General features: G+C 41.3%; 1 protein-coding gene across 10 annotated transcripts in view; it reads left to right on the top strand.

Annotated features, from left to right (window-relative positions):
- The window catches only part of tlcd3a (TLC domain containing 3A), a 40407-nt gene that overhangs the window by 4771 nt on the left and 23305 nt on the right, over positions 1-12331 (top strand). The window contains exon 1 of one of the 10 annotated variants that reach the window (XM_044371717.1): positions 99-516. The exons of the other annotated variants lie outside the window; for them this stretch is intronic. Within the exon in view, the coding sequence (XP_044227652.1) occupies positions 395-516 (122 nt within the window). The 5' untranslated portion in view covers positions 99-394. Of the gene's footprint in view, positions 1-98; positions 517-12331 lie in introns of those variants that run through there. 10 annotated transcript variants of the gene reach the window in all.

Below are 12331 nucleotides of genomic sequence, written 5' to 3'. Positions count from 1 at the left end.
TATTACCCGGAAGTAAATAGTCTCTTGCTTTATACATTATTCGTGCAATCCTAAATTCTACCAGATCTTTTATGTTAACAGTCGGCACAGGAAGTCCGGTGTGTTTTCTTTGCCTGTAGCTCGACAGTGGTGCTGCTGCTGAGCCTCAGCAGGGGGAGAGAGAGAGAAAGAGAGAGAGAGAGAGAAAGAGAGAGAGAGAGAGAGAGAGAGAGAGAGAGAGAGAGATAGTGTATGTGTGTATGTGTGTGTGTGTGTGGATGGTGGAGTGTTCCCGGTGAAAAACACCGATCCCCGGCCGCATGAAAAATGCCTCACCGCCGCGTGTAAACGGGTGAAGCTCGCGGAGGGGAGAGAGCCAGATCTCCAGGCAGGTTTAGAGGAAAATAACAGCAGGATGTTGCAAGTTTTAGCTTGTGGCGCCGTAGTTTTCCCCGGTCTGTTCTTCGCCTTCAGGAGATTCCTGCCGTGTGTGTTCAAACACTGGAGCGATGCCGACGTGGTGCTGGTCAGCGAGAGGTAAAATCATCAGATTATACAACGTAAACTCTCAAAATAACATCCAATGCTGAGCTCAGGTGTAGCATTTTAGCTTATCTAATGCTGTGTAAGTTAGCTAGTAACACTGGCAGCGCGTTCCTTTAAGTTAGCTTGTTAATGCGTTGTTGTTTTATTTTTAATTGATTATGCTGATCATTATTCGCATGGGATTAACGGTATAAATATGTTCTGTGATTACTACCACATCGCTATAATTTTTAAAAAAATTTTCTGTACACTTTTAATTTATAATTATTGTTTTTTGCGCAAAATGGGTACAAAAAGCTCCTCTCAAGGATGATTTGCAACTATCACAGCTACACTATGTGTCCTTGTAGGAATGAAGAAAAGCTTTAACGTTAGTGACAACATAAAAGACTAAAAATGCTAAAGCTTAAGTTCACACTGAGCCTTGATAGACGTGCTATAAGAGGTGCATTTTAATTAGTGTGCATGTGTAAGAGATTGAAATCTGTCTTTGGAGGACATAATGCGTCCATGTGCATTCAAAAGTTTAATTAACATGCATGTTTTAATGGTGGTTCACAACCAGTAAGAAGTCTGGGAAAACCTTGCATCCACTAGGGGACGCTGCAGTTGTGTCGTACATGAACGATTCGTTCAAAAGAACAGATCTTTTGGGTGAACGAACTGAACTGAATCACTTCCTAAAACGATCCGTTTATTTCTTAGTTCAGTTGCAAGCGAGTGTGATTTGTTCGTAGGGATACACTTACTCACCGAGTGATTCAAGTCATTTGTTCGCAGGAGGAATGGGGGTGTGTTCAAGACAGCAAATACACAGCTGATTGAGCATAATAGGGTAGGACTTTGTTATAGCAGCTTTCAGTTTGCAAACGGTGTCTTTGTCCAACTAAATTTTCAGCCCACTGGCTTATCCTTCACAAACAACCGTTCTCAGTTCACTAGTTAGTGAGCTGAACTGAACGTTTGGCCGTGTTTCAGTTCAGTGAGTGGTCCGAGCTCCGGTCAAGCACTGAACAATTCGGTGAATGATTCGGTGAACAAATCTTTTGAACAGATCTTTTTAATGAACTGATTCTAATGATTCAGTACACTAAAAAGAACTGCTTTGCCCATCACTGATTGACTCCCAACTGGCCAAAAATAGGAAGTTACATTTTTGTTGGAGGTGAACAAACCTGAGCTTAAGCCATATGTTATAATGTGAACACTCAAAATAAAAAATGACATATGCAGCCTTCTCCTGTAACTTTGTATTATGTTTGTTGAGTTGCACAGTAGTAATACTTAATACAGCGTGTGGGTGTGGGTCAGTGTGACTTGCTCACATGTGCACAGCTCAGTTCAATGCTCATTTGTACGCTGTCACTCTTGCTAATCCTCCTCTGAGCTTTGGTCAGGGCTGACTGCTGAGTTAGCTATGCACTGCAAAACACTGAGCCCCTACTCCTGAATAACGCTTCCACTAATGATATCTACTGTCTATCTAATGATATCTACTGTATGTACTCTGCCACACAGGTCCAAAGCTTGGATCATGCTAGTTTCAGTAGGTCACAGTTTTCATGTTCACGAAAAAAAATGATATTTCTTTTAAGTCCCTGTGTAGAGCAAATTTCCGTTTGCAACTCATCTCATGTATCTAATAAGTCTTACAAAAGCCTAATTTTATATATATATATATATATATATATATATATATATGTAATGTCAAACACTCCCTGAGCCCAAGAAGACGTCCTCAGATGTCTTGTTTGTGCATAATAGTCCACAGCTCAAAGATATTCATTGCTAATGGTAATGACTGAAGCTTGAAGAAACCAGAAGGTTACTACTAGCGACTACTATCATATCAAATTCCTTTGGCCGTGTCTCAGTATTAGAGGTAGAAATCTGGGTAAAAAGACTGACTATGTTATTTTCTGTGCTTAGTTCTCATATCACTAGATTTGCTAGTTTTCTTTATTGAAACAGTACTAGTGTTAGCAGGTAACCAGCCTTTCCTTGCTACTCTGCCTACTTAGCTTTGTGCTTAGCCTAGCTTTGCAGTTAGATTTGTGAATTCACAGTCAAAGCAGCCTTGTTAAAACTATGATGTGTGATGATGGTTCCGCAGTTGCAGACAGAATATCTCTACTAGAGAGAAGTGTCTGTGAGTTAGAGAAGCTTTTTTCTTGGCTAGGGTTACTTTGGATGTGACGGGCTCTCCAGCTGTAGCCCTGCTAATGTTAGCACTAGCATAGCCTCATCGGCAGATGCGGCGGAGTTTGTCCCTCTTAGCAGGCCTGGGTTCACTGTTTACCCAGGGACAGACTCCAACATAGACGCTAATCTGAGCGTGCAGTGGTATCATCATATTGCTTTTGTGCCCCTCAGTTCCACTCATTTTTTCCCTCTTTTCCAGAGGACAATCACTTTCTTTACTAGTGGCTCAAACAGTGCTTTGCAGTAGGAAATGGGCGTGTACTTTCATGTGCAAGCCAAAAACTGCAGACTGACTGGCTGTTGTCACGTTCATTTCTGCTGTGTGATAGGCTGATCTATGCATATTGAGTAAAGAATGTCAGAAGTTTATCATCATTATCAATATAACTTTTATTGCAATCCTGGATTGAGATCATTTTATTGCTCAGCCGTATCGGCAACTAGCTGATTAATCAACTAATCATTGCAGCTCTAGTTGTATACATGATGCACTTTAGCATACATAAATTATTACAGTACAAGGGGGACCTGCGAGAGGCAGATTAAAAAAAAAAAAAGTCAAAATGGATGCAGAAAAGGCAGAGATATCCTGGCTTTTAAACCCATAATGTAACTGCATAGCATCCCTTGTTCTGGTAAGTGCCCACATCTTTTAAACTCTACATCCCCGGTTTGTAATGCAGGCTTTCTGCCAAAAAATGTAAGTTCCAAGCCCAAGCTGACATAGGCTGATGACACAATTTAATCAGGGATTGTTTTCTTGTGTAAAGTCGGTGGTATGCCCCTTTTTTAATTTGAGCCACTGAGAGAGAGAGAGCGAGAGGGTGATCTCCATTTGCCTTATGCAGTAGTGATGATTAGGTAAAGTGATAGGTGTTATCTATGACTTATTAAACAGGATACATGCAACACTTGGTCATTCTGTACCTCCAAGATGTCGTCATTGCCTTTAATTCCAGGTCAGTTCAGACTGTAGACTGTAAAAAAATAATGGACGTAGCCACCGTGACGTCACCTATTGGTTTGTTTACTCCTGTTTTGAAGCCTCAAATTCGGCATTTTTACCATCACCATCTTGGATTTTTGGAGCCAGAAGTGACCATATTTGGACAATAGGGTGGAGGTGACCCTAACGCTAGCTGCTGGCTGCTAGCTTGGATAGCATGGTGCATTTACAGACTATGGTTAACTGGGACAATGCTAATACTAATTTTGGCTAGTGAAAAATAGGCTTAAAACAAAATGTACTTATCAGAAAAACTGAGCAGCCGACTCCTTTGAGGGTCTTATGCTGAATAAGACTTTTTTAAGCGACCAAATGTTACACTTAACTTTCATGAACTGAAAACACACTGAAATAGCGACGGCTATGCCTATACTCCTATTCTAATCTGGGGTCACGTTACGTTACGTAACGTACATAACCAACATTGTTGCCATGGTAGCGACTTGTCAATCACAAGGTGCCCTAAAGCATACCCTGCTTTATCGTCTATTTTACTCTAAATGGTACCATAATTACCAAAAACAAAATGAACATCATGCTGTATTGAAGAAGACTTGAAACTAGCGATTGAAACCATAAACACATCAGGAAAATGTTTACTGAGGTAATAAATAAATAAATAATCAAATCAATCATCATTTCTCATAGACAATCAGACTTGTTTTTGTAGCCAGTGAAGTCGCCCCCTGCTGGCCATTAGAAAGGCACATTGGCTTCACTTTTCAGACCCAGAGCTTGCTGCTTGGTTGAGACATGAGACAGCTCCCTCTGTTTTTATTTATTTAATTATTTAACCTATTATACAAAATGAAACTATACATTTGTGAGCCATTTTTAAAGATTTAAATCTTAAGTAGGAACCTACTAGGAAAACATTGTTGGTTTTGGCCTTTTCATGGGAAAATATAGATTATTGCCAACCTTATCCTTAAAGGTCAGGATGCTAACACACATTATGTAACTAGAGTTAGCATACTAGCAGTTAGCATGTTACACTGTTTGCTAATGCAGACCAGTGATCCAGTCTCTCAGAACGATGAAGAGGCCCTCTTTTTGTTTTTCTTCAGCTTGATCTCCCACACAGGAAGAACGTCCCTTTAAGTGTCTGGTGTGTTTGGAAAATAGAGAAGTGAGTAGTGTGTGTCAGCAATGATAACGATCCTGACTGAACTGACAAACAGATGTTACTACTGGCCACATGACTTGATCGACAGACGGTCTCCAGGAGGTAAATGGCAGTGCTGAAACATCACAACAACCAGAGCTTGGCAATAAAAATGCAAAAACAAAGAGATAAAACCTGCTGTGATGACTCCTTAATATAAAATCAGCTAAAAGGATCTCATATATTACCAGGTGAAACCATAGCCTACTTTAAAGAACAACACTTGACTTCACAGGGGATTATAATGCTCAGTGTCACTCTTTTACACATGCACACTCTTAGCATAAGAGCCATAGTCATGCCTTAAATTCAACAGTAGCAGTGGTCTTACAGTGACAATTTATTGCTGGTTAAGAGTGCTTTCTTCCTTTTTCAGCCAAGCAACTTGCAACTGACATAAATCTGTGTTGATTCATGAAGAGAGTAAATTAACTGTTCAGTCTTAATTATAACTCCATAAATACCAGTAATTGTGATGTATTTGTATAAATATTTTGCATACATAAAAGGGGTCTACAAAAGGTAGTAAAAACATTAGGTACAGCTGACAATAGGGTGGTGTCAAGCTCAATGCCTTAAGTCTTTAAGATGACCACCTCTCAACTTTTTACAGTGAGTTATTCAAAGGGAATATAGGTCAGTTGAACTACATTATGTTATTGTACTCTAAGTCATATGAGGGCATGGTCTTTTTAAATAGATATAGAATAGATGGCTTTCTTAAAATTAGAGCTGCAACGATTAGTCGATTAATTGTTTTGGTTATTCTTCAAGAAAAAATGCTGAAACACTCTGATTCCAGCTTCTTAAATGTGAACATTTTCTGGTTTCTTTAGTCCCCTATGATATAAACTGAATATATTTGGGTTATGAATTGTTGGTCCGGACAAAACAAAACATTTCAGGTTGCATCTTGGCCTTTGGGAAACAGTGATTGACATTTTTCACTATTTTATAGACCAAACAATGAATTGATGAATTGAGGAAATAATCTAAACATTAATCAATAATGAAACTAATTGTTAGTTGCAGCCCCTCTTAAAATAAGTTTTCCCTATATTATTTGTTGTTTGCCTTATGACGATCACTGACTAGAGTGTTTACACAGTCTACCCACCTTTAAAGCTGCAGCTTATATTAAAATCCTTAAGTAAAGCCAATCCAAAATCAATATAATGTTAGAACATTGTGATAATTTCTCAGAGCTCACAGTGTCATCTTCAAATTGCTTGTTTTGTCCGACCATCCGTCCAGAACCCATTAAGTGCTTGTAACTACTTTGCTGTCACAAGGACCGATACAGGAAACCGTTCCTGCCCAAAGCAATAACTCTCTACAACACCTCACCTTACTCTAACTGAACTCTCAGCTTTATAGTTTCTGTCTCAACCAAACTCTTCTGTTTTGTTCCTTCAACAACTTTGCTCATGGTAAATTTACACATCTTTACATCTTTATTTACTGTCCCTTGCAATGTCTGGATAACCTGCTGCTGTAACAGAAGAATTTCCCAATTTGACATCAATAAAGTCTATCCATCCACCCACCCAACCACCCACCTAAGTTTAATATAAAACAAGATCAGGAAGTTGCCACGTCAGAGAATATGGAGCCAGTTGGCATTTCTGCTTGATAAATGACTAAAACAATGAATTGATTAGCAAAATTATCTAGATAATTTTGTGCTGATCGTCTATGATTTGTTGTTTCTGCACCACCCACCTTTATTTACTACTGCCAAACTGGTTAAGGAACAATGTAGATAGTGATGTAACTGCATCCATTTGTGTGATTGTAGGACTGTGATAGAGAGAGAGAGAGAGAGAGAGAAAGAGAGCTCCTACTTGCCATGAAATGCACTTTACTCCGTTTGCTTTTTTTTTGCCTCTGCTGTCACTTTTTCTTTTGCTCTGTTGCTGCGCCAATGGAACTACAGATTACGTAGCCCATTTACTGGAGGAGCAAAAAAACACCACTCCTGACTGTCAGACGCTGTGTGTGTGACAGAACATGAAAGACCAAGTGGTCCGTATATAACAAAACAGTCAGTAGGAAGACTCGGTCGTAGTGAAAGGGAAGCCGAGGTTGTTCACTGGCCTGACGCAGCAGGAAAGAAAAGACAACATTGCCGAACAAGGCAGCAAGGCATTCTTCCCTTTTTCCTCTCCGCACGCTCCTCACCCTGTCAACCTCAACCTTTCATCAGCAGGGAGAGGGGGTTATAGGCGGACACACAATGAATGGGCTGTGTAAAATCTGGGTCTTATGACAGAGTATGCAACCATACAGCCCTAGAAGGCAGCGAGGCGTGGGGGTAAAATGTGTGTGTGTGTGCTGGGGGGGGGGGGGGGGGGGGGGGGGGCAGTTAGTCTTTTCCAGCTCCGGCCTGTGGTTTAGTAGTTGCCAGTCACATGGCTGTCGTTGCCTTGCTGATGCCTTGTCGATGCCGGTGTCATGGCTGCATTCCCATGGAGATTGGTGTGAGGTGAGAGCAGGTTCAAGCAGGAAGCCACACAAATGCACTCTTTGTTTCTCAATCTTTGCCATTTGCAGCACACTATAACTCTAAAAAAAGAGAAAGAACACAGTCTTTATTAGCCTTGTAAAACTAGTCGTTATTTACATCAGGACTAAAAGTCTTTAAAGTCCTGCCCGCCCTGGAGGAATTCACTGGTCTTCTTGGTTCCTACTAACTGAGAACTGAGTTGAGCTGGATCCGAATGATATTCAGTTCTGGGCAGCGTCCATTCGTATTGGCTAGAGTCTTGGAATTAGAGTCAATAGGCGCTTTCGGACTGGTGGAACTTTTTCATAGTTCTAAGAGTGGTTGGAGGAACTACCCCCTTTTTATTGTGTCTGCACTGCAGGAACTGGGAACAATTATAGTTCTTACAATGCCGTTTTGAGGGACTTTTTTTTTAGCTCCAACTTCAGGTTAGGTACTCTCCCAGCTCAAGAGGAACCTTGAGTGATCTAAGTGTGATTGGTCCAGACGAAAGTGTACTGTGATTGTTCAAACACATGAGCCAGTGCAGTACCAGCAACCGCCATTTTTAAAAACCTGTGTAAAACAACCACATAGTCTAAATTTGCATGTCTCCTTTTCAACTCCATTATTATCATGAAACCCACTACACACAACAAACACACAACTCAGATCACAGAGTCTTGTTGTTTTTGTTGTATCTTGCGCAGAAGTGGTGCTGCTATATCAGCTGCTGGCTGGCTTATGTCACTTCAGCATTCCTATTGGCAGTGTGAATGCAAACAGAAAAAAGCATGGAGTTTGTAGTTCTCGGGGGAGCTCCCAAGGGGGTAGTTCCTCTCAGGGAGTCACCAGAACAGTTTAGTCCAAAAGCGCTTCATATGTCTTAATACCCTAGTTGATCCCGGTGGATTTGCTGTGAGCTCCAATCACAGGGTGCGTTATAATCATCACAGGCTAAGGTAGCATTCAGACTGACATCAGGTCTGTGTGAAAAAACACAGCCATATTCATTTGAATGAGGGCAGTATGTTGACCCAGTGTTGGTGCCAACACAGAGAGCCCCAGCAAAAAAATTCAGGGTTGTCCGGCAAAAAAGTTGAACCTGGCTCAACTTCTGCTGCAATATTGCAGTATGCATATTGGCCAGTACTTCATTAATTTATCAAACAACCAAAGCATGCCCCACTAGTTGTCCAGCACAACCTGAAAATGAGCACTGCCTGTTTTGGTTGTTTGATAAACTGATCAAGTGCACCCCTGACAAGAGCGCATAGCAAAGTACAGTGTTTCCCTTAGGTTGAATGGCTTGGCCTGGCGGGGGAGGGGGGGGGCTGCAGCAATTATTAACTGACACAGTGTAGTCTGTACTGTATATTTACTGCCAGACTGACAACTTACTAACGACAACTAACTTTAAAAGTAAAGTTAGGCTTTGCTGCCTGCTTCCCGACTTATTTTAAAAAAGAAGACAGAAAGAGAGAGAGAGCACCAGCGAGAGAGAGAGAGGGCAGCAGTGGTCGAGCGAGCTAGAGAGTGAATGAAGAGAGGGAGCGCTGGTAGTGAGAATGCCGGTGAATCAGATCAACAAAACGTTATTTTCTGATTGTTTCATAGCAGTTACGTTCCGGAGGACAAATAAACACGCCCACACCCCCACGCACGTCCGCTCGACCCTGCGGCTGAACGCCACACCGCCTGATTTGGTCTGAATACGGCCTTACTGCTAACCTCTTCCTCTGCTCTGCTCACATTCACCGTCACTTTTCTGACACTCGCTCTCTCGCTTAACCACTCATTCGCTGGTACTGCCCTATTCCTTAAAAGGAGTTACGCTACCTGTAGTTTCCCAGGCAACGACACAGACGTTGACTCGCGTTTCGAAACAGCGCTGCTCAGAGGCTCCCAAACGCTATTGATTTCCGAATGAGTGGATATTTGGCATTATTTTTGGCATTTAAAAAAAATGCTTTGGCTTGGCGGGGGTTCTCGTTGGCCTGGCGACCCGCCGGGTCTGTACTATTACAGGGGAAACACTGAAGTGATCGTTGTACATGTAGAATCTGTGTATCACCTGCCTGTAAACATGCACCCAACGCAGCTATTGTCACAGATAATGTCGCCTGGATGCTAGAGGCAAGCGTTCACCTATGCAAGGCGGAGTGCATATATTCCCATTATCTGCGGCACCTCGTCCCTGAGCTGGTGAAAAGTTAAACACTTACTTTCATTAGGCTGGTCCGTGCCCTAATGTTAGCAGTATAGCTGTGAACATAGCAGTGCAGTATGTGTACAGTCTAGGCTATTTGTCATTTGATAAATGGTACAGCTCCTCAAGACCTGAGCCAAGTTCCCATGTCTTGCTTGCCACTTGCTGATTAAAGTGAAAAGGGTTAGCCCCGAAGTTAGCAAGCAAAGTTAGCCTCTTGTGGTGGAGCATAAATGAGCTACACCTGGTGCCCATTGGAACCTGACCAGGTTCACTTAAGGTGGACTGACCTTTTAAGGTGGACCAGATATTCTCATCTTAGTGACAATCTCAGCCGCTCCTAAACAGAAAATAGAGAAATGTCTGGCTGCTGAGTCTCTCCCGAGTTTTGCTCAGCCCTCACCCTTCCCCCAAACAAGGCCTGCAAATCAGAAAATGTGTGAATTCAAAATTAGTTTGCTTTCTAGCTCACACAAGCCTCTCATCCGTAATGAACAAGCATGAGATGCAGTTTTTCAAGGTAAACTGTTTTTGTCCCACAGAACCCACAAGGTGCCGAGAAAAGTCGAAACATTTGGTTTTAAATCATTCCTAAAAACAGTTTTGTGTTAAAGGGGTGACTGTCTATTATGGCTGCAGTGAGTGCAGGGGAATAAATTACATGTTTTCTGATTTCAAAGCAGCTTACTGTCAGTGCTGCCAAGTTGGAGCACAGCCAGGGAGAGAGCTTGTCTGAGCAAAAGCGGTCATTCATAGTTTGAACAAATTGGTGATATAATCCAACGTCCTGTTTAAAATGGACAAGAATATAACTCTGTTTAACCAACTGAAAAAACTCTGCATCTCTGCACTATTCAAACCGCACATTCATCATGTTTTTTTCAACACATAACACTACCGTCAATAAGGTTTTCAACTCTCAAAATTCGGTATTTAATATACAAGTTACTACTGAACATTTCTTGGAAGCTCATGACTTGTGAGTTAACTCTGAAGATAGGTGCAATGTTATACATGTAGTAGTGTCTTATGCCACCTCACACAGTGACACTTCAAATAGAGATGTAGCAGGTTCTCCTATGTCACAGGTCTGTTTATAGACGAGGAAAGTCGAGGCCAAGCACTGCTAATCCCATGATGGAACTTGTAGGTCTGACTGCTGAGTAGCTCACCTGAAGGGACACTTTTTTAAACTTGACCTAGATCTGTTTGGTTGTCAATCACATGAATTGGCCAACCATTCAAATATAATTTATTGGGTTTTGACAAGTGTGGCAGGTTTACTGGATAATCTTCCTTGTATTTGATATCATACATCAGTTTGTCCATGTTGCTCAACTCTTTTTCTTTGTACATTTTATCCGTTCCAAGAATCCCAGAGTTACCCTACACCACCAAATACAATTTTAAACACTGACACTCTAAATAAAGTTTGATCAACTGGGGATTCAGTATCATATGGTGGTCTGGAGATCAGACATAAAACAAAAACTGAAGTTGAGTTGAGTGTCAATGCATGAATACCCAACATTTGACTGAGTGGGAGTCACGGCCAATTCACTTAGAAAGCATTTTTAGAAGCGCTTTAGACATCTGTCATTCACGCGTCTCATGGAATAGATACGCTTCCATTTTATTAAATGTATCAATCTGCATTGAATCCGAGACTCGTGTGTCTCACGGGGACCCCCCCCCCATGTTTTTTCACACTTCATGTCTATTTTTGTCACGTTTAGTGAAGCGGAATCTACACAGACAACTGTTTAAATCACACAAATATCCTGCTGTATATGTGTTTTGAACTTATTAACTGTATCTACATTGATTAATCAAGGCTCCCTTGCTGTGAGCTTGCCTGTTTCATTACAGGCAGATTCCTCTTACTCACTACAGTGGGCGGGGAAATAAAATCATTGAATCAATAAATACTGTTAATTTTTTTCCTGTTGAGCCAACATGAAAACCATTTTGGTTCAGTAAATTTCTGCTGTCAGTCAGCCTGGTGAAGGCAGTTTAGCCGGCCGCTGTGCCGCTACCAGAGGATGGAGTCAGTGTGGATTGGATGACACAAAGCTGTGATTCTTTGCTGAAGCAACGGCGCAAAACACAACATTACAGATCTTTTTATGTTATTATGAGAAGCGTAAAAATATTTTTGGTTCATTATGAAACTGTGGCATGACAAATTAGACTTGCAGGCTGCTGTAGTCACGTCCTAATCAAACCAATGCTGATCACAACAAGCCATGCTTGGAGTTAAATGCTATTGTCAGCATGCTAACAATGAAAATGCTAACATGCTGAGTTTAGCAGGTATAATGTTTACCATGTTCACCATCTTAGTTTAGCATAACATTTTGCTAATTAGCACTAAACACAGTACAGCTGAGCCTGATGGGAATTTCATTATTTTTGCAGACATTTGGTCAATAAAATTTAAATACTGACCTAACAATGGTACTAGATCAAAAGTCAGGAGATCAAAGTGCAGTTGGTCCACTGGGGACCATGCACGTGTGCACCAAATTTTCTGGAAATTCATCTAAAAGTTGTTGAGACGTTTCACTCAAAACCATAAATGTCAACCTCATAGTGGCACTACAGGGAAAGGTCAGAGGATCACCAAAGTCACTAGGATTCTTCCTCTGGGAACCATGATTGTCTTTACAAAATTTCACACGAAGCCATCCAGTAGTTGTTAAGATATTTCAGTCTGGACCAAAGTAGTGGACCAACAGA

Source organism: Thunnus albacares, chromosome 13, assembly GCF_914725855.1.
Source record: "Thunnus albacares chromosome 13, fThuAlb1.1, whole genome shotgun sequence".
Taxonomy (NCBI): domain Eukaryota; kingdom Metazoa; phylum Chordata; class Actinopteri; order Scombriformes; family Scombridae; genus Thunnus; species Thunnus albacares.
This window is presented reverse-complemented; position numbering and strand designations above follow the sequence as displayed.